This window comes from Netta rufina (assembly GCF_964035555.1).
Source record: "Netta rufina genome assembly, chromosome: 11".
Lineage (NCBI taxonomy): Eukaryota > Metazoa > Chordata > Aves > Anseriformes > Anatidae > Netta > Netta rufina.
Genome location: NC_140134.1, coordinates 22202520 through 22228531, shown reverse-complemented (window position 1 = coordinate 22228531; position 26012 = coordinate 22202520). Strand labels below are relative to the sequence as shown.

The 26012-nt window shown below is 58.1% G+C and overlaps 1 protein-coding gene across 3 annotated transcripts in view; it reads right to left on the bottom strand.

Annotated features, from left to right (window-relative positions):
* Positions 1-989: 989 nt before the first annotated feature.
* The window catches only part of FRMD5 (FERM domain containing 5), a gene marked incomplete at its 5' end in the record, with an annotated part of 77713 nt that continues 52690 nt past the window's right edge, over positions 990-26012 (bottom strand). The window contains 13 exons of one of the 3 annotated variants that reach the window (XM_084293736.1): positions 990-3696; positions 6598-6704; positions 7150-7218; positions 7577-7651; positions 8540-8631; positions 9255-9318; positions 9711-9799; positions 11932-12019; positions 12515-12638; positions 13904-14001; positions 16248-16326; positions 16451-16493; positions 17529-17633. In XM_084293736.1, coding sequence (XP_084149862.1) covers positions 3113-3696; positions 6598-6704; positions 7150-7218; positions 7577-7651; positions 8540-8631; positions 9255-9318; positions 9711-9799; positions 11932-12019; positions 12515-12638; positions 13904-14001; positions 16248-16326; positions 16451-16493; positions 17529-17633 — 1617 coding nt within the window. In that variant the 3' untranslated portion in view covers positions 990-3112. Of the gene's footprint in view, positions 3697-6597; positions 6705-7149; positions 7219-7576; positions 7652-8539; positions 8632-9254; positions 9319-9710; positions 9800-11931; positions 12020-12514; positions 12639-13903; positions 14002-16247; positions 16327-16450; positions 16494-17528; positions 17634-26012 lie in introns of those variants that run through there. The other 2 variants (XM_084293737.1, XM_084293738.1) reach the window with 2 other exon arrangements.

Below are 26012 nucleotides of genomic sequence, written 5' to 3'. Positions count from 1 at the left end.
AGGCAATTACAGTGGTTTGTACCAAAATGTGTTTTTCCTCAATACTTAGGTGATATTTCAAAAAAAGAAAAAAACACTGGCTAAATGTACGAGACACTGCTTAATGATTTTCATTAAAGAACCTGCAGCGTTTCTTCTCTAACAGCTCGTGTGCCGTTCCCACCACAAGGCTGGCACACCTGCAGCGCAACGCGCCCGTAAGGAAGCTGCCTTGTGCCTCACGGGGTCCCTGCTTCAGAGCGCAGAGGGAAGGTCCCTTGTCTGCCACCACGGTGACCTGACGCAGAAGCCCCTCGGCGATGAGCCCCGAGGTGGGTGCAGAAGCGGAGCTGTGCTCCTGGGCTATGGGTTGCAAGGTGCTGGCTCCGAGCTCCCCGTCCTGCACCAGGAAGTGCTTCACCTTCACCAAGCGGCCCTTGGCACGTGGCCTGTGTGGCCGACACCGAACACAAAAGACGGTGAGAGGCTGTTGGGTTCGTACGCCCGTGCTGGGTGCCAGCCCTGCACTGATGCAGCTCCGGAGAGTGGAACCTGCCAGCCCCAGGCGCAGTTCTGCAGCGTGGGCAGCACCGCTGTGCTTTGCTCTTGGTCTGCAGGCCCCAGCTCAGCCACAGCCCCTCTGGGTGCAGGCATCACCTCGAGGCGCAGGCTTTTGGCTCTCCCTGGGTCACCCTGAGCCCCAGCGGCCCGCCCGGGTTTCTCGGGGTGGCCAAATTTTGCCCACACCCTGCGCTTGGGTATGGTTTGTACTCGAGCAATGAACACTGACACCACAAGCACTAAACAACTCTCATACCAACTCTGGGTTTTCATGATATTTAAATATTTATTTAAATTTAAAAATACTTTTCATGGCACCAATGATTTTATGCTAACTAAGATATTGAGTATGTAGAAAAAGGTACATTTTGAAGGAAAATGTAACTTACAGTATTTGGCACATGAAAGGTTAATTTCTAGATTTTTCTTTTTATGAAAACTAAGAAATTCACATTTTCAGGTATTTTACCGTCTACTGCTTAAAGATGCAGTATGCTATTACGAGATATTTTTTTTTTTCTGATATAAGAATCTATGGAAACAACATTTTAATATAAAGACAGGTAAAACTAACAGGTAGTGAAACACAAGACATAATATGGAACATACAGGAAAAACATACAATGAAAAATTACCAGTTCTCGTGGTTTTTGCAGTAAAATGCTGGGTGAAAACTGCAGAGGTAACCTAGGTCTGGCATTTATAGCTATCCTAAAGTAAGCTGATGGAAAAGGTTTTCAAGGTCAATACTCGGACGCGTCGCGTTTCTGTCGAGGGAAGGTGCCTAACGCACAAAGTATCGAGAGCGCGGCGGCCGCGGGGGCAGGCGGCTCCGCCGAGGTGACACCACGCGGGTAGGGCAGCAGCTGAAACAAGGGAATACTGCATCTTTAACCTGGGGTGAGAAATGTCGAGTTTGAGACTATCACGCACTGCATAGAAACACCATTAACTACAGACTGAGGTAGGAACACTACACTAAGAGTTAATTTCGCTATGTTGCATAAAACAGGATATCATGTAAAAACCGATCCTCTGTCCCCTGCAGCGCTCGGGACTTCTCCTGTCTGCTCAGAGCCACAGCGGGACCCCAACCCCCTCGGCTGCCGTGCCGTGAGCGGGCAGTGCCGGGGTGAGCGGGGACCGCGCTGTGCCGGGTGCCGCTGCCCGGGGCCGGCCCCACCAGGGATGGTTGGCGGGCTGCTCGGGCAGGGACGCGGGAATCGGGCTGCTTAAAACTGCAGTTATGGCCCCAGCTTACGTAAAATCTCTCCCTGAGATGAAAAAAAAAACTCGCTCGTCTGGTCTCCCTGCCTTGAGTACGTCCAACTTCTCATCCAAAACTTAACAGAACTGGCTTTTATTGCTCCCTGTGTAAGAGACTGTTACGCTTCCCAGGTAACTGAAGGTCCCGGCGGCTATGTCACAAGTACAATGAGCTATTTTTTGTTTATTTTTGCTTAAGAATAATAGATAGGTCTAATGGTTGTCCATTGGCTTCTCCAGTGTTACCTCTGCTCCGGTAGTTCTGTCCTTTTTATCTTCAGAAAAGTCATAAAATTAGAGCTCCTCTCTGTATTCCAAAACTAGTAGCACGTTAAACTGACGTTAGGCTTCCAGTCTATAAAACATTTACACCATTCGCTCGGCTCGAGCCCCTTGGTACAGCGCACCGCGTTCACCCGATCCGTAAAGTAAAAAAAGACTCGGTTAGGTTCAATAACAAAATAGCTTCTCGTTGTTAAAATATACGTCGAAACAGTCTCTTTGTTTGTACAAAAGGAGTACAGCTTCCCGAGGCTCGCTGGCTTCCTAACCATCCCCAGCCGTGCGCCAGGGGCTGGCCGAGCGCTCGCCCACCAGCGCGGAGCCCGGAGCCGCGGCAGCGAAGCGCGGTGCCGTGGGCACCCGGACAGGGACTGGCCACGGCGCAGAGACAGTCCCAGGAGGCCGCGTGTGGCGAGGACTCAGGGTTGCACAGCAGCACACGGCCGCCTGCGTCAGAAGGAGCCGGCGTGGGGCGAGGCCAGCCAGGGGTGCCCCCACAGGAGACTCCAGCTCGGCAGGAGCGCTCTCTGCAAAGCGGCGCTCGGCGGGCGGTGGCGTGGCGCACAGTGGCGGATTCGATAACGTAACGATACACGAGTGTTTAAATTAAAACTCAGTAGCACCATTGCTAAAGCTCCTGCGTGATAACAGCATCTCTGGCCTCTCGGCCGCTGGCTGATGCTCGTACAATGATCAGTGGTAATAGTAAAATAAATTCCTCTCTTTATTCGGTACCTCCAAAAGTAACACGCGCGGCTGTGAAAATCAAAACTGAAACCTTAACTTATTCTGCGGGCTCCAGGGGTGGAAGCAGCGGCCGAGCAGGCTAGGGAAGGGCAAGTGTCTGGTCTGCGTCTACCCCTCTCTTCCTCCTGGAAAGAAACGTCCTAGGCAGCACTGTACTCGGGGTCATGGGAGAAGGAGTTATTGCAAGAGCCGAAGGTGCCACAAAGGTCCCGCTGGCTGGGGACAGCAGCAGGTCTCTCCCGAGTCCGCCTGGCTAGTTTTGTGGCGGCTCCTGCCTTCAGGTGTCAATGAGCAGGCTTACCACGGCGCGGACTTTGCAGGCAAACCATCGCCTGAGGGGACAAAAGTATTGGTAATGGAACTGCTCGAACTCGGGGGTCTGGCGGATATCGCGGAAAAAGGCAGTGTCAAGGTCGGACTCGGTAAGGACGATCAGGAGAAGGAGCAAAACAAAGAGGAGTCCAACTGTCACAAGGAGCAAACGGAGGACACTTAAAACAAACTTATTCACCTGTTCCGCCCGTGTCCCGCCGTGGCTGCTGGCACCCAGGCACAGGGCGCGGAGCTCGCCCGGCTCCTCGGCCTCGGCCGCGCTGGGCGTGCCGGCCTCCGACTCCTTCTCCTCCTCGATGCTGCACGGGGCCCCGTTCAGCTGCCGCGACAGCAGCATCAGCTCCAGGCTGTGCTCGGCCACCGGCGTGGGCAGCACGCTGTCGGCCGGGCTGTAGCTCTCGTCGGCGATGACGGCCACCCGCTCGCTGCTCTCGGCGCGGCCGCCGCGGCCGGGGGGCACGAAGGCGTCGCCGTGGGAGGCCGAGCGCACCGGGGTGGAGTGGGCGCTGTCACGCAGCGACTCCAGGCCTGGGCGGGGAGGGAGGTGCTCAGTGGTGCAGGGGGGGACGGGGCAGCCCCCCGACACCACCCGCTCGCCCCGCAATGCCCCCAGCCCTACCCGGTGTCCCCAGCGCAGGGTGGGTGCAAAGCACTGGGTGACATCTGGCGAGCAGCCCATGGCACCCTGCTCGGCTCTTGTGTGGTTTTACTTATTTTTTGGGTGGTGCTGGTGTTTTTTTTTTTTTGTTTGATTGTTTGTCTGGTGGTGGGTGGTGTTTTTTTTTTTTTGACACCTGCAGAGCAGTCGGGGCCCTGCGCAGCGCCTTTTTTGTGCCGCTTGTGACTGCAGAGGCGGCTCCCCGGCGGGCGCGTGACTTGTCACCGCCGCCAGCTTTTCTCCTGGAGCGCGGCCAGGCTGCTGGCAGGGGCCCGGGTTTGTCATCAATCACCACTGCTTCGCCGTGCTGCAACCGCCTGGAGGGTGACAGCTTCCCCTCGCTCACGGCTTGCTTAAAGGCGCCCCTGCCACCAGCTCAGCACAGATAACCTTCAGCTGGGAGCGCAGCACGGCACTGGAGGACAAACGCCTGCTGCCTCCAGCCCCACGTGCCCATCCCTAGACAACCAAACCCAACAGCTCCCGTCCTAGCAGCTCTCCTACGCGCCCGTCCTGCTGCGAGGGCCTCACGGAGAAGCCCCTGGCTCGTGTGGAGCCTTCCCGCAGGGGGGAAGCGGTGGCTGCGTGGCTGGGGGCCGTGGCAGGGCCTCCTTAATGCCAAGGTGGCTCCGGGCCGAGCCCAGCACTGGGAGCAGCCGCACGTAGGAGAGGGGCTGCAGCAGCACCAGGTCCTAGTGATGCACCACAAAAAATGTCTTACACACACACACACACACACACACACACACAGAGCAGCAGAAATAGCCGCACAGCAGCGTGCCCCACCACATGCTTGGCGGAGCTAGAGTTACAGCCCAGCCGGGGCTGCCCTTTACAGGGCTGAGCCCTGCACGCAGGGCAAGGGGGAGCTCCTTCTCCCGACTAACAGAAAAAACAGAAATACCAAAAAAAAATGCAAAAGTGCCACTTGTTTCTTGCAGCTTTCACAGTGAGAGAGAGGCAGAGGCCCCCAGGGATGGTGGTGGGCAGGAGGTGCTGCCACTGCAGCGTCCCCTGCACGAGGGGGTGAGCTTGGTGAGGTGCTGGCCAGGCTCAGCGCAGCCCCATCGCTGTCCCACAGCCACTGAGGGTGCCCGGGCTGTGCCGGCCCCACTTGGAGCCTCAGGGGACACGTCCCCAGGTGGGGAGGACACCGTGCACCGATGCTGTGTGGGACAGGGCGTCCCTGGCTGCCCCAGCCATGCCCGCTGCCAAACCGTGAAGGGAAGGAGCCCAGCGGCCACCCTGCCCGCATTCCCCTGGGCTTTGCCACCTCCCGCGTGTAAATCCTCCCCGGATGCCTCCGGATCCTGCCGGGCTTAGCGCAGCTCCTGTGGAGGCAGCGAGCGTGGGGGCAGCTGGGGCGCTAAGCACAGCGCAGGAACCGGCACCCTCCCACCCTGACAGCTGCTCCCTGCGGTGCACAGAGCGCACACAGCCCCTCGCTGCTCCCACTGCATCCCCGGTGGGACCACCACTCAATGAGAGCGGTGCCACCGCCCGCCCAACCACCCCTGCCACCTCCTCGCTCCGTGGGACCGGCACAAACAGCTAGGAAATCTGCGGAAAGCCGGGACCAGCCCCAAAACTGGGTAATAACGTCCCATCAGAGGAGCCACCAGGTGCTCCCCACAGCCTGACCTGCATCCCGTGCCCCCCGGAGCTGTGGCTGTGGGACCCCCCCGGACACCCAGACCCACCGCCTCACCTGGTGCGTGGCCGTGCCCAACATCGGGGCCAGGGAGAGCGGGCAGGAGAGGCAAAGCCCCCAGCGCCCGGGCCAGCAGCCGCGGCCCCAGGGCCAGCACCCGGACCCGCACCTCGCGGCAGCAGTGGTTGATGAGCCGCAGGTGGACGCTGACTTTGGTTTTGATTTTGACCAGGCACTTCACCATGGTGGCAGGGGTGCCCGTGGGGTCCGAGGAGGCGCGGGGCCGGCCGCCTGCCCGTGGTTCGGCTGGTGCAGGCAGTGCTGGGGCCGTGGGCTGGCCGTCAGGGCTATTCTGGGCGCTCGCACCGTGCCCCGCTGAAGTGAGAGCGACAAAACGCAGCTGCCGGGGCAGGGTGTGAGCTGCCAGGTGCCGGGTGATTTATCGTGTGGGGCTATTTAATGCCCTCTCCTTTTTGCAACGGCACCCATGGGAGGTGAGGAAAGGGTGCTTGTTGTCAATAGGGCAGCTGAGGTGCCCCAAAAATCAGCACGGACGCCAGCCCCGGACACCCCCAATGGGCACAAGCACTGCTTCTGCTGTGGGGGTCCCCCAGGCTCCGGGCTGTCCCCTCCTCGCCCTCGCCAACCTCCAGCCTCCCTGTTTCCCCAGCGGGTGCCAGTGGTTTGGCAGCAGGGCAGCAGGGCAGACCCTGCAGCAGCTTGGGTGGCAGGAGCAGGGTCTCGATCGCCTTTGCATTCAATATTTTTGAGCACAACCTTACCGACTGGACTTCAGAGACTCTAAATGCCGAGAAACAGAAGGCGGCAGCGAGCACGAGCACATCTGCAGCCGTACAGAGCCCCCTGAGCTGCTCTCCGCACCCACCAGCCGCTAGCTGTGCTCTCTGGCCCCTTTTTGGGCCCCCAGCCGGGGCGGCGGTGACAGGCTGCATTGTGTCAGTGCTTTGCTCGCCCTGGGGACCCTGGATGTGATGAGCACAGACAGGCTTCTTAGCTGGACGTGCATTTGGGTGTGCATCGGCTTTTCTGTGTGCCCGTGTGTGTGTGCCCGTGTGCAGGGCTGCGCTGGCTGCAGCACCCCGGTCTCCCCGTGTCCTACCTTCCATGATGGAGATGTGAACGGCTCTCCTGCGGGTGCGGGGCACGCTGCTCAGCCGGGGGCCGTGGGTGATGGACGGGCAGCTCCGGCTCGGCACCAGCCCTGCCCTGGGGACGGAACAGGGACAGTGAGAGCCCGCGGGCTGGACCCAGCACGGCCCAGACGGGGACATCTCCTCCTGCCTTCCAACAGGTCCCTCCAAAATGCCCTGTGATGCACAGATCTCCCTCTGCTCCGCTCCTGCCCCAAGCAGCAGTGGGGCCATGCCTGCCCTGGGCTCAGGGATACCCACAAAGCTACAGCACCGAGGGACAGGGCGGCTGCAGGAGGCGGCTGCAGATGCTGCCTGCGTCCTTCCCAGCAAACACAGCCCGCACTGCGAGCTTGTGCAGCTTGGAGAACTCAAATAGGAGTGAGCTTCTGAAAACCCTTCATGAGCTCTTCCTCCCAGGGCTTGGGCTGATGGAACAGGGCTGAGTGGAGCCCCAGAGACCCCTCTGCACCCCGAGCAGTGCGGTACCCCAGCCCCATGGGCTGCAGCCGGGCTCTTACCGATGTATCTCTGGCGGCTCCCGCTTGATCTTGGCGCTGGACTCCATCACTTCCTTTGCAACGCGGCCACTGCAGGTAGGAGAAGAACAGCAGCTGTGACCAGCTGGGCAGGACCCCGGTGAGCTGGGGTGCTGGGCACTGTGGGACCCCCTCCCCTCTAGGGGAGCCTGCCCAAGGCATCCAGACCATCCCGTGCCAGCCAGGAGGGAGCTGGCCCTGCAAAACCCCCAGAGCTTTCCCTTCCTCTTCAGCCCTGTTCCTACCAAACAGAGCTGGAGAGACGAATGTCAGCAGGGGAACAGAGACAACGTGGCCATGGCCTCGCTGCGGCAGCGACGGGCGGGTGTCCTGTGACCAGAGGCACCCGAAGCACAGCCGAGGGAGCACCCGAAAGCACACCCAGCAGGGACTCGCAGCCGCTCCTCACCTGTATCGGAACCGGCTTCCTTTGAAGAACAAGTTGCTGCTGGACACCGTCCGGACCTGGCTCGACTTCTCCAGCCTGCAAGGCACCGAGAGCCGCGTGAGCGCCCCGCTGCTGGGCACACGGGCAGAGCCCTGGCTGGTTTTGCTTTTACAGCACCCAGAGCTGGGGACTGACGGCTCTACGGGGCTGGGGAGCGCAGAGGGGCACCCATCGGTGCCTTCGGACAGGAGCCCCTGGCCCCATCCCCGACGGGACGCATGGATCAGCCCCACACAGGCAGGCTGGTGGCTCCGGGGGCTGCACAGCGCGAGGAGCCCCTGGAAGCTGCCCCCCCAACCCTCTGCCCCCACCCCAGGGCAGCCGCTCCCTCGCCCCCAGGCCGGGGCCGAGCGGCACCGCCACAAGCCCCCGGTCCACTCTGCTGGGCGTGGAATCCTGCCATCGTGTGCTGCCAGCATTAATCACAAAAAGATTTGTAAAGCAATATTGCAATTTCATTCCATGTTAATATAATGAGAAATGAAACCTGCTGATTGCAGCCGCTGATTGCAGTATTCCCAGAGAGAACACATTACACACTTTATCTCACATCTCGCTGATTAGAATAAAACTCATTATAAAGCACAAAGACGGCTATTTTTAAGTAAACCGCCGTACGGTAAAACCAAGGCATTCTGCCCCGGTTTCTCAGCAGCCAGCCCAGCCCACAGCCTGCCCTGCAGCCCCTTGTGGCTACAACCCGGCCCTTTCCATGCAGCCTGTGGCCACCAACCCAGCTGGCCGAGGGCAGCAGCACTGGCACCGAATGAGCCGTGATTGACGGGGAAAAATGCTAAAACACATCTGGTGCTGCGGGCAGGAGGTGTGCTGCTCGCTTAGTGCTAGAGGCCTGACCTCCAGACAATTAGTTCTCATCTCCTGATTGAGGGTTTGCAGCGCTGGGATGGACGTCCTTGCACTCACTTGTAGAAGGCTTGGTTTTCGATCCCACACTTCCAGAGGTGCTTGCAGGCTTCTGGCGTTGGGGCGAAATAGGTAAGGACAATTTTCTTTTCCTAAAGGAGAAAGAAGTCCACGGGGAAAGGAGTGAGTGGTGACCAGCAGGCTGCGTGCCGGGAACGTGGCTGGGGCCTGGAGAAGGGGGGGCCAAAAACCTGCACGGACAGGGTGCAAACCCCTGCAGGGACACTCCCTCCCTCCCTCACTGACACCCAGACTATTTGCATTTTGAATGTCCACAGGCACAATTTTAGCACTCGTGCAGCTGGTGCGCACGTTGGCGGCTCTCGGCAGTGCTCTCGGGGTGCCTCGGTCAGCCAGGGGTGTCGGTGGGACGGCCGGGCCGCAGCACAGCTCAGCCCCACGCTGCTGTTGCTGAGCTCCCCCCGCACCCCCCTCAGCACGGCCCTGCCACCTCTGGTGCCCACAACGAGGGGCAGGGGCAGCGCGGGGCATCCGAGGCACTGCAGCCATGGGGAGGGCGCAATGGGCTCAGCATGGGCCATGGGCACATCCACAGCAATGGCAGAGCTGCAGCCCGTGTCACCCACACTACAGGGCCCCTCTGAGGGGCACACCCAGAGGCTGCAGCCCCCCGGGGGCGTTAGGAGCTGGCTGCGTGCTGGGGCAATGAAAAAGGCCGTGCTCAGTAGGACCCAAGATAAGAGAATGCACTCACCTCCTTCTGGCTTACGTACAAGTAAAAAGTCTTCCCCTCAAATTTCATTTTGGTCACCTCGTTCCTGCAAGGACAAGGACAAGGACAAGGTCACACACATGAGAGGCTGCCTGGCCCCACAGAGCACGCGGCCACGCAGCCTCCCCGCAGCCCGGCCGTGTCGGGGATGGCCTGGAGATGGCTGGTGGCACCGGCAGGCCAGCAGGCAGGGCGGGTGGCCAGGAGACAGACACTGCCACGGGCAGAAACCCGGGGCAAACCCCCCCTCACTGCCACCCCTGGGGGCTCCACTGCCTCCACCCAGCACCCAGCAAGTGCCTGGGGAAGGCACCAGGGCTGGGAGCACCCGAGCACCCCCGCCAGCAGGATTGCAGCCCTGGCATCCCTCCAGCACCCTGGGGTGACATGGGCACCGTGACGGAGCAGGGGGTGCAGGACAGCACGGGGCCCACTCACCATTTGATGAAGTGCACTCGCTTGTTCCCCTGCAGCACCACGAACCCGAAGGGCGTGAAGGCCAAAAACGCCGCGTTCCCCGACACGTCCTGGAAGGCAACAGCGGCTCCTCAGCAGAGTGCAGCCACGCCAGCAGCGGGCACACGCCACCGTCCACCCCCAGCTCTATCGGGGTCTCGCAGCCCCCCCCGGCCCAGCCCCACACCCCGAGCATCCCCCGGCGCAGGGCAGCTGCCAGCCCCCGTGGTGCCACCAATTCACGAGTACGCAACAAGCAGCGAAGATGACGGTGCCCAACCAATTCCTTTTGCTAATAATTCAACAGGAAAATGGTGAAAACCTGTTGGACCTTTGACACCCTCGGAGCCCTGCGCAGCCCGTGCAGCCGGGCAGCGCCGAGGCAGTTTAAAGCCCGTAATTAGTGTCGTGCGCGGAGCCAGGCGGCGCGGTAACTTAATCATAACAACCAGACTCCAGGGAAGCGATCATTAACTGCACTGATGCTCATGAAAAAAGCAGATATATGCTGAATTTTAAAAATATTATAAAAGGGTTGTGGCTGCTCTTTAATTGGGAGGCTTTTCCTCAGCCCGCAGATGCCTGCCCTGCGCTCAGGCTGCTTTATCAGGATGCTGAGCTGGAAACGGGCACGACAGGGGCTGGCAGGACACACGGGAGCACTGTCCGCAGCACTGGAAGCAGAAGCAGATGCAGGATTTCACGGGGGAGGATGCCTGCCTGGTGCCTGCCCTCCTCCTGCAGTGTGCTGCCTGGGCCTCACCGTGCAGCCACGGGCATTTTCTCTGAAGGGTCACTGCCACCAGTCCTTGGCTCCTGTCCCTGTACAGATAAGCTACCTGAATGCACATCAGAGGGGTGCAGGAGACAGCTTTCCTGATATCTTCAGAATTTGGCAGAGAACGAATCGGTTTTAAGTCCAGATTAGATCAAAATCCATTTTAATCTGCCAAGGGTGAATGGCCAAAAGCAAGGAGCCCTGAACATCCAGCCTCCTGCACAAAGCAAGGCACAAAGCCCCCAGTGATCAGGTCCAGACGGATGTGAAGGGGACGAGATCTCCATGCGGCACCATGGACCGGCAGCGCCCGCAGCCCAGGGCTGTGGCTTCTTGATGGAGGTGGGAGGTGGAGACCCCCACCACATCCCCATCGCTGCCCCACACCGTCTGGGGGGCGCACGGCGGTGCCGGGGCACAGCACCCCGCTGCTAACAGGGGTGCCAGAGCGTTATCAGCAGGGAGCCAAATGTGGGCGCAGCTCTCCCAGCGCCAGCCCCTCGGGCTATCGGCACAGCCAGCGCCGTGCCGTGCTCTCCCTCTCCCCACCCGTGCTGTGCTCCCGCTGTTTGCAGCCCCAGCCCCATGGCCCTGCCCAGTGCCCAGCAGCAGAGTGCAGATTTTGCTGTCTTTTGGGCATTTGTGAGCCTGGCCCCTCCAGCACCCTGTGCCACAAAGCCTCACAGTGCCCAGCTGCAGGGGTAGGACTGCATGGCTCTGCTCACGTCCTCTGCCTTGCTGATTTTATTTAGGCTCTGCCCTGCTCCTGTGCCAGTAAATGGCCGGGCTCCCCCCGCCGGCCAGATGTACTTGCTGTGAGTGGGAATTTACACGGCGTAACCCCCTTAAAGTCCCTGGAGGAGCTCAGAGCAGGCGCTCCCCTTACGGCAAAGCTCTCCTCCTGCTTTGCATCCCGTGTCCATCTGCATGTGATGGGATTATGAGGGACCACGGAGAGCCAAACGCAATGACATCTAGAGTCAATAGAAAGCATTTCAAACAGAAAATTCGATTAGTGGCCAGGGAAGAGCAGGGAGTTAGACTGTCTCCGGCAGCTTAATGGCTGTTGGTCTCTCAGACACATTACTGACCTTGTCGCTGCCTCCAAATTACACGCTTCTGCAGATGATCAGCCATTGTCTTTTGCAGTTGTCTGCATGTACAAACGCCTTCTTACAACTTCCCTAAATACTCCTCGGGAAGGCCCTCGGGGCAGTTATCCCCCCTGCTGCCCCCTGTGCACATATTCCCATTTTTATGTTTTCATGCCCAACCCAGCGCCTGCCACGCTCCGCTGTGCTCCCGGTGCCAGAGCCCCCGGCGGGTGACAAACGGCTGTGCCTGGAGCATCACGGCACCTCTGCAGCGTGGCGCCTGCCAGCATGAGAACGCAGAGCCAGAACAGCGCTCAGGAAGCCGTTTTACCTTGCAGGGGTGTGGGTCAACTCCGTAGGTCTCCAGAGTCTGGGCTTTCCTTAGGAAATTCAGCTCTGAAGTAGCTGGTGTCTGCCCACTGCAGGAGGGAAAAAAGGGGGAAAAAAGAAGAATATTTCATGGGAAACATGCCTGTGAGAAACTGTCCTCAGCTTCGTGGTTTCTGTGAAGAAGGGGCATCGGTCCCAGCCTGTGCCCTGCCAGCTCGTTTGGGGCACGACACAGCGAGCGAGCGGTGCTGGGGAGGACCAAGGGTGAGGAGCCTCTGCAAGGCCCAGGGCTGAGTTACAGGCACTGCCCAGCTTCAATCGAGGCGGGAGAGGAGGGCAGGTTGGGGACAGAGGCAGGCGCTGCTCGGGGGGAGCTTTGCTGTTAGGCCTGACCCAGCACCTTTCCGAAACCCCTCTGCTCCATTTCTGCTGCTACCAGTGCTGCCAAGAGCACCGCTGGCTTTCAGCTGCACACGATGCACAAAGCTCCAAGTGCCCGTCCCGTGGCGTGCCCCCATGTCCTGAACAGCAATAAAAATCAGCAGAGCCTCAACAGCATCCCCGTTCCCATGCGCTGGCCATACCTCAGCTCCGACTTGTGGATCTCCGCGATTTTCCTCTCCAGCTTTTCCGAGTGCTTGGGGAAGAACTGGAACTTGGAGCTGTAGCCCTCCGGGTGCTTCCCCGGGTCGTAGTCCCCGATCTCAGCTGGGGGGGGGACAGAGGCAATGAGTGGCCGTGCACGTCCCCGGGCCCTGCAGTGCTGGATGCCAGGCGTGGGGCCGGGACTCGAAGCCCCCAGTGCCAGGGCAGCAGGGACACACCGCACCGACACGGCCGCGTGTCCCACCGGGAGGGCTCGTTTGTCAGGCTTTAACCACATCCAATTCATTTCACCGTTTGCTTGGGAATCGCCCGCAAGCAGATGGTCACTGTCCCACCTTTATTAATTCCTCAAAGTCTTTGCCAAATACTTTTTGCTCGCAGGGGTGCACGTACCCAGCTTCCCAGGAACCCAACCGCCTGCCCAGGGACTTCAGGAGCGGCCCTGGCAGGGCAGGAGGGTGAGTGCCCCCAGGTTGGGACATCTGAGCCCACAGCCCCCCATGGGCAGGGGACACCGGCTGCATCTCTGCAGCACAGTTGCACACACCACACACTCAGCATGGCGATGCTAATGGTCCCTCAATGTTTTTTTGTGTCCCTCCAGTGCCACCCAGCTCTCCCAAGGAGCCTGGAAAGCCCACGCCGAGTGTTTTGGGTGCTGTCAGTGCCATGGGCTGGGCAGGGGAGGCAGGAGCAGGCAGAGCAGTGCAGCAGGAGCACAGATGGGATAGGGGGTCAGCAGGAGATGGCTTTCGGAGCTTTTCCCACCTCCTGCACCACCAGCGCCTCTGCAACTCGCTGCCAAAAGCACTTTCTCTGCCGAGGCACCCAGCGAACAGCAGCGAGCTTACACAAGGACATCTTCACCCGTTCCAGGAATCAGCAGGACTGCATTTACCTCTCATCTGCAGCTGCAAACCCCGGGGGCTGCCAGCGCCACCGCAGGCTGTGCACGGCCCCGGGAGAGGAGCAGCGCTGCCACGGGGCTGCTTCTGCAGAGGGGCAGAGCAGGCATGGGGGGTGCTGCTGGGAGCAGCCCACGGCGGTTTTGCTGACCACCTTGTGGCCCCTGGACAAAAACCACTGCACAGTCACAAGAGGGAGACGTGGACTAGGTGAGCCGTGGGTGCTTTGCAGCAATGGGGCAGCTCAGAGCAGAGCCGTGTGTGCTTCTGCTGCGGGTGAGACCACGGCAGCAATTCCAATCCTCCCCAGCCCAGCACAGCACGACACGACACAGTGCTGAAGGATGAGCCCTGCACTGGCTGGGTGACATTTGTATGCCAGGTGCAGTGATCTGTTGTAAGTGAAATAATGTAATCAGTACTTAGCATGAAAAGCAAATTTATCTTGTCAAAAAGCATTACCTTGAAGGATATAGGCGGCCAGCAACGCAGCGTCTGAAGTCTTGCAGAGGAGACGGCCGTGGTAGAGATCTCGTTTGATCTGCAGGAAGACTAAATACCTGAGGACAGCAGAGAGAGTCCAGTCATTAGGCAAAGCTTAAATTACCCAAACAGGCAATTTAGGTGGGGAACATCTGCCACAGGACACTGGCAGTAGCATTTCTCTCCGAGCAGCCCATTTACAAGACTCTCCTGCTTGGGAACGGCCGGTGGCACAGCGCAGCAAACGGTCCTGCTGCACCTGGTGTGAGCCTGGGTGGCTTTGTGCCCCGGCAAACCACGGCTCGCAGGAGTCCCCTAAATCAGTGCTTTTTAAGAAAAACAAGAAGTATCTGTGTGAGAGCTACGCCAAGACACTTCTGTGCATGCCGGTACAGAAAAGACAGATCGATGCTATCCAAGAAAGCTGCTTCCAGCACGTATCCCACTAGGAACACTTGCATCCAGAACACAGAGACCTTTCCAAACAGGCTCTGCAGATAAGCACGGTGCTCCTCACAGTGCTCCCATCCTGACGGGCATCTCCCAGCTGCAGCCAGACCCCGGAAGGACCACAACTTACTCACTCTCCCAGAAAACATCGTAAGTTTTTTTTTTTTTTTAATTATTATTATTATTTTTGAGAGGTTCCTTCTGTGGAAGGCTCTCATTGGTTTTGTACATCACCAAGAGCAAAGTAAACTTCAGAAGACTTTTCTGAGCACCTCAGCATCTTCTGTGCTGTTTCCTACTTGATCTCCCACTAAAAATATGAAGATTTTATAAATGCAAAACTAAAGTAAAAAGCTGAGCAGACAGCAAAATCCCAGAGATCCTCTGCCATTGGCTGCCTGCAAAAATAGACTGAAAATCCAAAAAAGTGAAATCCTGGAATATATTTAGCTGTATCAGTAAGCCGACTTAAACCTCCATGCGCTTAGCACGGAGCGCATTCTCCCAGAATATTTGATGGCACAGAGCTTGCGATCCCCCAGCCTCCAGAAGCTGATGGAGAGCTCCCAGCTTGGCATGGGGCTGGCTGTGTGGGGCCGGATATGTGCAGAGATTTGGTGCTGCCCATCCTCGGGCTGCTGAGGCCAAGCAGGGCTGAGCGGGTGTCACGGGCCGTTTGTCACCATTTGGTGCGTATTTGGTGCAAGAGCAGCTGATGCTGGCGGTCCTTTCATTTGCGGTAGCCGACTGTCCACAGCACAAGATGGCTTTTCTGGCCTGCTTTGAAAATAGAAGGAGAAGCTCGTGCTGTTTGTCCCTGTTTTTAACAGATGAGGTTAAGGGGCTTCCTTTGCAAGGCAAACCCCAGAGCTCTCCAGCTGCAGGATGTGGGGAGCACCTGCTGGGAGCAGGGCAGCCCAGCGCCTCTGTTGGCCTCTCCCTTGGAGCACCAAAGACAACTGAATAATTTGCAGCAGTAATGGCAAAAGGCACCAGGAGAGGAATTTGGAAACTTGCAGTAAAAGATGACCTGAGCCTCCAGGAAGTTTCACCACGGACCCCCAGCCATGCTTTTATTTTGCTGCTGTGACCTCGAGAGGGCTCTGCACATCCCGCACACCCGCCCTTCCTTCTGGCAGGAAAGGCAGCACAAAGAGCCCCTAAAGATAGAAACTTGATAGAAGCACTGTCAAGTTTGTGAATTGCCGTTCATCATCCCTTTCTTCCACCGCGTTCATGCCCCTTCCATAAAGGGATGTAGGTAATTGCTTCCAGGGGACTGCCGGGGAACTGGAAGCACTCAAACCCTTCAGACAGCCCCGGCACATGCAGTAACCATCTGAGCAAAGGATGCACTCAGGCAGCTGCACAGAGAGCTCGTTTAGAAGTGGCAGGAGTGTCGGGAGAAGCAGAAAATGGATGTGAAGGGCGCCCCGCTGCTCCTGCCGGAGCCCTCCACGCAGGACCAAGGACTTCCAGCTGGAAGGAGAGGTTTCGGGGAGCCGCAGGGAAAGGCAGGCACGTGGCACAGAGCGGGATCTGTTCTGCACTGGAGGATGCTGCAGAAGCTGCAGTGGCCCTGGATGTTACGATGGGAAGTGTGGCACCCTGAGCACTTTGGGAACGGGTTTGTGCAACCACCTGCAGATGTCCAGGCCATGGGCTTCAAGCAGCACCGAACGCTGCCTGCCAGGCACGGTGGCTCTAAATGCTAACACAACACACACGCTTCCCCCCATTGTGACACTTGGCGTGATTTGGGAATCCTGGGTGCTAAATGTCTGTCGCTGTGACTCAAACATGAAACCAAACCCCGCAGGGCCCCGGCCATCCCCTCCCAATGCCCACCGAGCCCTCACGGTGCCCGCCTCACCTGGTGATCTCCTCCTTCAGAGCCGCGGGGTCCGTGGGGTAGAACTTGACGCGGAAACACATGGTGAAGGGCGGCTGGGCTGCAGCGAGAACAGTGACATTGTCACCAGCCCACCGGCACTGCCCGCCTCGTGCCCCCAGCACCCGGCCGGGGAGGTGGCCAGGCGCCACGCGGGGCACCCCCACGCCCGGAGCGCTGCTTACCCCTCATCTGCTTCACAACCGACTTTGTGAACTCCAGCCAGTGCTGAAACGAGAGGGAGAGTCCTTCAGTCAGCTCAGCTCAGCAGCAAACACTTCCAATTAATAACACTGAATGTTCAGGGCAAGATTAACGAAACAAAGCACCCCTCTGCCTGAAATAAAAGCGTGCTGCCCAGGTGAAGCCATGGGTTGCACGGCAAGGTGAAGGCAGCAGGGAGAAGCACTACAGCACAGAAATGTCCTCTCCTTGCACTGGTTAGGGCAGGACACGGCCCCATGTTCTCCCCCTGCCCTGTCACTTGCTCCCATCTGCCAGGAGCGCCGTGCCGCTGTCGCTGGATGCAGTTTCAGCAGCGCTCCCTCAAGTGGCTGTGCCCGTAGAGACAATGCATCACAATGCATTATGCACAGCGTTTCGTTCCTAAATTTGCTTAAAGAGGCCCTTCAGCACAACCCACGGAGACAAAGAGCCAACACAAGTGGTGCAGCAGCGCGCAACCTGCCCGTGATGCCACCAGCAAAACGCTGTGCGGTGCAGCCAGCACCAGCACCGGGACAAGGGGGACAAGGGGACGGGTCCTGCACCGGGGAGCCTGGGGGCAGGGGGGCCCCGAGCAGCCCCCCCTGTGGTGGCAGCAGCTCCTCGCTCAGCAGCTCTTTGCACAGACACAGCAGAAGGTGCCTTGGGGAGCAGAAATTATTTGTTACGGTGGCTTATATCGATCAGCAGGAGACACAACACAAGCCCGTTATTAATAGCTCCGCCTGTGAGCACTTCCACAATGCTCCTCATTCACAAATCTCAAGTGCTCTAATGGCAAGCAGCGACTGAACACATGTTTGTGCAGCGCTCGCGTTCTGCACGCCTTTTAGGAGGAAGATTAATCCGGCGCGGAGGGCGCTCGGAAGGAGCAGCAGAACTCAGCCCTCCCAGCTCGCTGCTCCAGGGCTGACCCGAGCAGGACACGGCCCCTGGGCACTGCTCCTGCCCCGTGCCAGGAGCTGCCCCATGAGGCCAGGCTGGGGCTGGGGGAGCGGAGCTGCAGGAAACCCCAGCGCAGCGCCCGGCTGCACTCACCCTTTGCTTGTCAGGGTCCACAAACCGAATGCCGAAGTAATCCTTCTCCAGCAGGTTCAGGTGGTGGCACAGAAGGTCAAACAGGTACTGACCCTTGGCATCTCTCTGCAAGACAAGAAATGGCATTTACAGAGCAGCAGGACTGGGGTGGCTGAGCTGAGGAGCTCGGGCGAGATGAATTAGCAGAGGAAGGAGCCGGGTGGGGAGACCAAGGCATTAAACTTGGATGGGGAGACCAAGGCATTAAACCTGTAGTGTCTCAGCAGGGAGGGGAGGTCACAGTGATGTTTCCAGCTCCCCTGGTGTCACAGTGATGTTTCCAGCCCGGACAGCCTGCTCCCTTCAGCAATGAGAAGGTACCGTGTGCCCGTGCAATGTACAGACAGCACTGGAGCGAATGTTAATGAGAAATATTAAAGTATTGAATACAAAATGTGAGACATCTCAAATGTACAGCCCGGCACTGCAGCCCCATACAATCCGGCACTGCAGCCCCGCACAGCCTGCTCGGCAGCGCCTCATCGCAGATCAAACACCGCTCCTGACAGATGACACTGCTCCTCAGGAGAACACGGGTTTCGCTTTTCCTACAAATACATTTAACGTGTATGTTATCTGATCAAACGATCACTCAGCAGACACAGGCCGTGCAGTCGGGGAACTCCTACAGGTCTGGCGTTAACCCGTTCCTGGAGTGTGACGTGCTGCTCTCGATGTCCCTGGCACAGCAACCACCAGCTCTGCACCTCGCTGGCACTGTGCTGACTCTGCCCCCCTGCCCATGGGACAGGGCCAGCAGCAAGACCCCATGCCTGGGGGTGCCCGTGGGGGCACTGCTGAAAGCCTCAGCACCCCCAGCATGGGTGGCTGCTGCAGCGCACTGGTGCTCGGCCACTGGAGCAGGTTGATGGAGGGTTTTGGCGCAGTGGCAAACAGAAGTGAGCAGGAGAAATGGACACAGCAAGGAGAAGGCAGCTGTGCTGGAGATGTGGGGTGTGCAACGCTGGCCCCAGCCCCAGCTGCAGTGGGGGAAATGGGGGAAATGGGGGAAATGGGAGAACCAGCCCCTGTGCCAGGTGGGGCAGCAGAGGGAGGGGACCGGTGCTGCCCAGCCCCACCGCTCCTGGAAGACGGTGATGTGATCTCCAGTGCAATCCCACAGGGCAGGCTGGGACTGACTTGGTCACCAGGCATTTCACTGAAGGCTTAGAAAGTGGCCATGGCTTGGGGGAGGCATGGGCTGGGCTTTGCTTGATCTTTGAGCAAATAGAAACATAAATGACATGCCTTAGGGGTCTAACTGTGCTGCACACACCTTGAAAATAACCGGGGTCAAGGAAACATAGGTGGGGCAGCGCTGTACCCATTGACACAGGGTAAAACACTCCCATTTTCTTCAAAGAGCCTGATCTCACTGCTGCAATTATGTTCTGGTCTGCTCACAAACAAATACAGCAGTGCCCTGAGGGCAGGATTTCCGATCTAATAAAAGGTTGAAATGGTTCATTAGTGTTCAGACTCACTTAAGACAAGTGCTCGGTACTCATTGAGCAGCCCCAGCACCCGGCTGCCCCCATCTCTCCGTGCCCACCCCTGCAGCAGCCGTGGCGGTGCCCCCCCGACCCCGTGGACACTGAGGTCTGCGTCCCACCATCGCCCACCTCCTTGCCCCTGCCATGCCTGAGGACTCCTAACAGTGGATGTGGGTGCCGAACTCAGAAAACCGTGGCCTAGATTTTGCTTTATTAATAGGCTAATTGAGGCTCCGCGCGCATCATTCATCACTGTCAGCCGCCGCCCGGTACAGGCTGTTCGCTCTGCTCGGATGCAAGGGCACAAAATGCAGAGGAACAACGGAACCTGCCAGCAACCAGATCCCTTCAGCCCGAGTTAGAGCAAGCCGTTGTTCTTTACTCAAACAACAGGCAGAGGCAGCCCCACAGCTCCTGCTCCGAGCCCCATGTTGTGTGAACGCTGACTGAGCTTCACCCCTGCTACAGGCACAAAAATGCCAGAGGAAACTGCAAAGAGTGACTCTGGCTTGACAGGCCCAGCAGAGGAGATGTCCCTGGCGCAGCATCATGCCCCTCACCTCCCAGAGCCATTTTTCACAGGAATTTGCTACAGGCTCTTCTCCCTTTCCCTACCCGTGTCCCACATTAGTGCTAATGTCTGCGTAATGTTTTCCTCTGCAATTTTAACACAAAGAAATCGCAAAGAAGTGCAAAGCAGACGTCCCCCCGTCCACCGAAACATGGTTAAGTGTAAAAACGCAAATGGCATTACAGGGAAAAACGTTTTCTCTTTGATCTCTCTAACTTAAATTAAACATATTCTAAATTAGTCATTATGAGGATGTCTTTCAGGAAATTATCCGAGCTGTCTTTACAAATCATAACTTGAAAGGGCTGTCTGTTGCGTAATATCAGCTTAAATATTCTCCGTTTTGATCTTTATATGTTCTTATAAAGTACGGCTTATATCTGTCCCAGCGTCTGCAAGTTTTTGAGGCCAGCCTTTCAGGGCACCACAGCCTGACGGCAAGAGCATCGCTGAGTGCCACCACCGGTAATCCCTGCTCGCGCCGGGAGCGCCGCGCTGACACCACGCAGCGATATCCCCCGCTGGCACTCCTGCTGAGCCCCACTTTCCTTTCTTAAACTCCAGTTACAAAGTTGAGGAACTGCAGACAAACACCACATTGCGTCCCAGGGGCAGCCAGGCATGGCAGGGCAGCGTCACCGCTCCAGATTTCAGCGCTCCCAGCGCGGGCGGGCTCACGGAGCCGCGGGGGTAGCTGGCTTCAGCACCGAGCTGCGAAGGATAATGCGCAGTGCCAATCACTTGCAGTGTACCACGCAGCATTGTTCAGATTCAGAATAGTTCCTAATTTTGCTTTGGTCTTGTGTGAGATGAGACGAAGATGTGCTGCTGGTTGCAGAAGGCGGCATCACAGCACAGGTGCTCAGATCTGCAAACCCCAATCCTTCTGTGGGGCTGCCGCCGGACGGTCACACCGCACTGCCGAGCTGCAGCAACGCCTCGTGCCCGAATGCCTTCTGCAGAATGCTTGGCCCTCCAAGTCTTAATTCGGATTTTACCCAGTGATTACTGGAAGAGGAGTTTGGCCGTCGAGCTGAGCACACTGGCTGGCTGTCCACGGGCTCACCCAAGGGTGCCCAGCAGGGTGCGCAGGGTCTGCGTGCTTCTGCAAACCCTGCCCGTGCCATGCAGCCGGCTGGGAGAGGAGCTGGCGAGTGCTGGGGACAGAGCCTGGGGACTCCTTGCCTCGCAGCCTCCCTGCCTTGGCTGCTGAGCACGCTCCCCACTCCCCAGGGCTTGGGGAGGCTCAGCCAGGTGTGAGACAGCAGGGCCAATGAAGGATGGACAGACAGACGGACATGGGTCTGCTGCTCCACGGGTGGAGGAGAGGTGCGAGGGAGAACCCTGTGCCACGTGGGTGCCTCGGGGTCTGTCCCACGAGGCGCTCATGGGTGCTCGCTGGCAGCACAGGGAGGATGCAGATCTCACCACTGCTCCCGGCCTCCACCCTCAAGCCAATTTGAGTCTTAAAAAAAATGCAGAGATAACGTTTACACAACTGCGCTACTCTTTTCTGCATAAAACAAACACGATCAATAGCTCACCCGGGCTGCACGGGGGGTCGGGTTCCACATCTCCGTGTTCCTCATCAATCATTCACCAGGGGATGAAAGCAGGATTAGGGGACTGCTGTTTGAGCAAGCACCGCTCCTCTGTCAGGTACGGCACCCTGCTGGCACACATCACCCAGCGTGGTGGCGCAGCACCCGGCGAAGCAGCAGAGGGGCTCTGAGGAACATCCAGGGGTGAAGCGAGCAGCAGCAGGCAGGCAAGTACCATTGGCACAGAAAGACACGGATCCAAAAGCAGAAAACACAAAATCCTTTTGGAAAACCACAGCAACTGAAAAGGGGAATGAGCTTCAGGTGCTGCACTGTAAATAAATACAAACCAAACACCTCACCCCAGCAAAAACGGATGGGCCAGGGGAGCTGGTCTTGCCATAGCAGGACCCTCCTGGGGTTTTCCAGCAGCAAGCCCACCAAGCCAGTGGTGTGGTGGCTCACACCTCTCTAACGAGGTTTATTTCTTGAAAGAGGTCAAAAAAATTCAGTTCTGACCAACTCGGCCCCAGGCCTGTTGCACAGCACCAAGGATGCTGGCAGCCCGTGTCTCGGTGCCCGCTCCGGCACATGGAGAGGAGCCCACGAGCACCTTGTCACGATGAGAATTAACATCTGTAATGTGTTTGTAGGATGCAAAGTGCACAACTCTGGTGTGTGACACCCACTAGTGCAGAGCAGCTTTGTGTGACTTACTGCAAAACAGACACAAGGCTCCCGCGGGGAGGTAAGCACCGCACGCAGTACCAAACAGAGGAATCCCAGATGATTTTTAAACTTTAAGACGATTAAAGTAACCTTGCATTCTTAGTTTTTCTAAGCTCCTCAGCCAAAATTAGGGTCATCCACAGCTGAAATAAAATGAGAGTTAATAATAGCAGCTCATCTGCAAATGAACAGCGTTCCTCGCTTCTGGCAGGAGCGCGCCTGGCCCACAGAGCACCGCGGTCCCAGCAGCACGTCCCCAAACCCTGGAAGCTGCAGCTCCAGAGCCGTGCCCTGGCTGCAGGAAGGGACTAAGCCATGGGGAGGCTGCTGGCTGCTGTCTCCTTTCCTCTGGTGAGACCCCCTGGCTCAGCACCATGGTTGTTACTGAGCACAGAGGCGCTAGCACACGGCACCGGCGTGCTGCAGGAGCAGCTGGGAGCACCATCGCACCGCGAGGGATGCCCTTGGCAGAGCCCTGCAGAGTCCCAGCACGGACCAGCCCAGGCTCAGTGCTCACCACTCCAGTGGAAAAGCCAGCTTTATTCTTGCGGACATGGCAAACACAACTCCATCATCTCCAGGGAGAGCCGGAGCCACCCCATGCTTCCAGCCAGCACTGCCCAAGGGACCCAAGCTTTGCCGCTGCGGAGCAGGGCGCAGGATGCAGTGCTGCCACCTCGGTGCTGCACGCACACGGCAGAGGACTGCTGGTGGCTTGATGTCCCCAGCCCATCACCAGCTGGACACAAACATCGCCAGAGGAGGCAGCCTGGCTCCACTGCACCTTCCCCGCCTGCTGCCCAGCCAAGGACAGACACTGGAACCAGAGCCCAGAGCTCCCCCGTTTCCTTTCCTTCGCCCGCCCGGGGCTGTGCACATTGTCCTGCTCTACACATTTCTGCGTGTCGTGGTTTTATTTTGTTGAATTACTCCTCCGAGCAGCCTGAATGTGTTACACTTCATCATTTAATAAATTATACAAAGCTGTATTACACAGCGGCAGGGAAACTGCTCACCCATGCGTTTTGTGGCAGAGATTCAATTAACCACCACCACGGCACAGCCCGGCTAACGAGCACGCCTCCCCCTGCGCCCAGCAGACACGGGGACCTGTGCTCGCTGGTCCCCAGGGCCAGACCCTGCAGACAAGGGCTCCCCTCCCATCACAGCCTGCTTTGTAACGGGGATGCACGATGCCATGCAGGCAATGGAGAGGTCTTCAGTGTGTGATTTGTTATCCACCGGCCTGTTGCTGCTTTGGCTCATAGCTGGTAGACTCTGCAAAAGCCTTGCTCAGACACCACAACTAATTTTTCTTCTTTTCTCTACAGACCACCGCCAGGCCAACCCATGACAAGGTGTGACAGCAATGGGCAGTGCCTTGGGCTGCAGGACCAGACCCAGGGGTGCCCGAGTGCCCTGCCCCTGCTGGATCCCCGCTGCCGGCAGGGATGTGCCAGGCTCACATCGCCCTTCATGCTCCATCCACCAGGGCCAAGGGAAGTGGCCGTGCCAGGCTCCTGCTCCATGTGCGGCCCCAAGGCTGCCCCAAACCCAGCTCCCACCCGGCCAGCATCTGGGCCAGCCCAGCCCACGGCAGCGTTCACCCTCCTCGAGCTGAAATGTTGAATTTCGGCACCCGCTCCAGGGATTAAGTGCAGGATTTGTGGAGGAAATAGCAGCAGCTGAACACAGCTCCTTTCTGCCCGACTCGCTTCTGAAAATCTCATTGTGGAGATGGCCATTCCTCCCTGCTCCATGAGCTTAGGAGGAGATTATTTTTTAAAGGAAACTGTCAAAAAAAGTCTATTCTACAAAGTGAAGTTGAAGCTTAAATCTCTTTGGCAGCAACATCTGAGCTGGGAGAGATCAAAGACCCACCAGCCCTGCTGCCAACACAAGGAGATTTTTCCTAGCAATTTGATTGCAATATTGTGGTTTAAATGCCTCATTTTCAAAATTCTGCATTGTATTGTAGGAGCCTGGGATTTATTATCCCTCAGACAAAGTTAATGTTCCGTTTGCAGGCAGGGCAAAGTCTTCCTGACAGCTCTCTCAGCCCTCAAAGTAAGCCGGCACCTCATCTGTGGCATGGGGAGAAAATGGGCAAAAATGTGCTTGAAAATGGGCAAAAATGTGCTCGAGACTGTTCACATCCAGACAGGAGGAGGAAGCTCAGCAAGCCCTGGCCGGAGCAGGGAGCTGCAGCCTGCCAGCCCCAGCGGGGCAGTCTCCTTGCAGCCTCTCCGCTCTGCCCACGGCAGCACGCCTCGTGCCATCCGAGCATCCTCAGAGGCTGCTGGCGCAGCACATCTTCCAGGTGTGCACTGAGCGCAGCAAGAACGACAGCTCGGATCGCAAACCCTGCCCTGCTCATCCCCTGAAATCTATCTAAGCATCTGACAATTGGCTGGCTGCACATCACGGGCTGCAAACCGCTTCACAAGGCCAGGCAAGGGCACTTCCACCCCGCGCTGGCTGCAAACATCGCTGCAGCAGATGTCCCTCAGCACCAATACCTCCCCCTGGGGGATGCCCCAAGCTCCCACCAGTGCAGGCACCCAGGGGCTGGGTCCCACCCACCCCAGCAAGGTGCCACAGGCAATGGGGAGGTGCTGACACACGCAGGGACAGGCAGTGCACGCAGCCTGGTGGCCCCGCTGCCCAGCGCCAGCTGCTGCCTCGGAAAACCCCTTAGCAGGGAGGGCAGCAGGCAGCCCGTGCTGGGATTGTGCCATGCCTGGCGCTGCGAGCAAGGTCTCTGCTCATGGCCCTCTGCACCCACGCTCTGCTCTGGGCTCTCCCAAACAGCCAGAGAGCAGCGGAGCCGTGCCCCAGCTCCTGGCACCGCAGCGTCGCTGCATCTGCCCACACTGCCCAGCGGGGAGGGAGGGCTGCTGTGCACGAGGGGACATCTGGACGGCTTCCAGGGGCAGCCCCAGAGAGCAGGGAAAATGGGGCTGGAAGGCAAGGAAAGGCAAGGAGGGGCAGGTGGCTCTGCAGGACTGCAGGGAGGGGGGCACTGACCCCGGGATGCTGACGGGGACACGCAGCCGGTGCCCCACAGCCTGACCTCAGCCCCCAGCAGCCATCGGCACCCCCACGGGGAGACAGCCAGCAAGGGGAAGGGGCTTGATTTAACACCGGAGTGTAATCCTGGTGTATTTATAGCATGTGCATTTTGCTGCTAATTCCCTGTTATCTGTAATCCTTCTTCCTAGCTGACACAGTAATTTCTGTCTTCAGGACTTATCACAGGAGTTTGCTCCAGAAGTTTATGAAGCTGTTGAGAAGGAGAGGCATGAGCTGTGCTGCAGGCACGGAGCAGTCTCCTTTCTGACAATGAAACTGGGAGCACAGAAATTTTCTCTCTGCTGAAGGCCCGACTTGGCAATGCGTGCAGGAGCAGTGGGAAGTTAATGCTGCGTAATGGAGATCTGCGTCCCCCATGACAAATCCGAGTCCCGAAGCTGTATTTAATTTTTAAATGCAAACTCCATTGTTACTTTTACTTATTTTTAGCACGATCTGGACAAGCTCCATCCGGATGAAGCCTCCAGCTGGCTCACCCCAAGCACTCGTTGGGGCTCTCCCCGTGTCCCAGGCTGCGATGTGCAGCGGGCGATGCCCCGCGCCTGTGGAGCTGGCAGCAGATGGGGATTTTTTTGCACCAAAATATTACAGAAATGCAGCAGAGGAGCCCAGGCCATCACATAGAGATGCTCAGCTGGTGGCATACTCCAAAGCTGCTTTGGCTTTCTGCCAGTCCACCAGCTCACGGGGTGGGGGGGGGGCCCAGGACCTGGCCTCGTCTATGAATGCTGCATAGCGCCAGTGTGCAGCGTGGCAATGGGAACCTGGCCACGGGTGGCTGGGGACAAGAAAAACAGATTCAGCTCTGCGAAGCCCGAGGAGGCACTGACGTTTTATTTCATGAAGAGTCCATGCCCCTGGCGCACATGAAGCAAGAAACAGCTTCTTCCATTTCCCCCCACACACCCACGGGGCCACCTGGAGCCCCAGGATCGCTCTGCGTTAGCCATTTCTTCCATTCCCAGGAACCTCTCCCCAATGCCCCTGTCACCAGCCACCACACCAGCACACCCCAGAT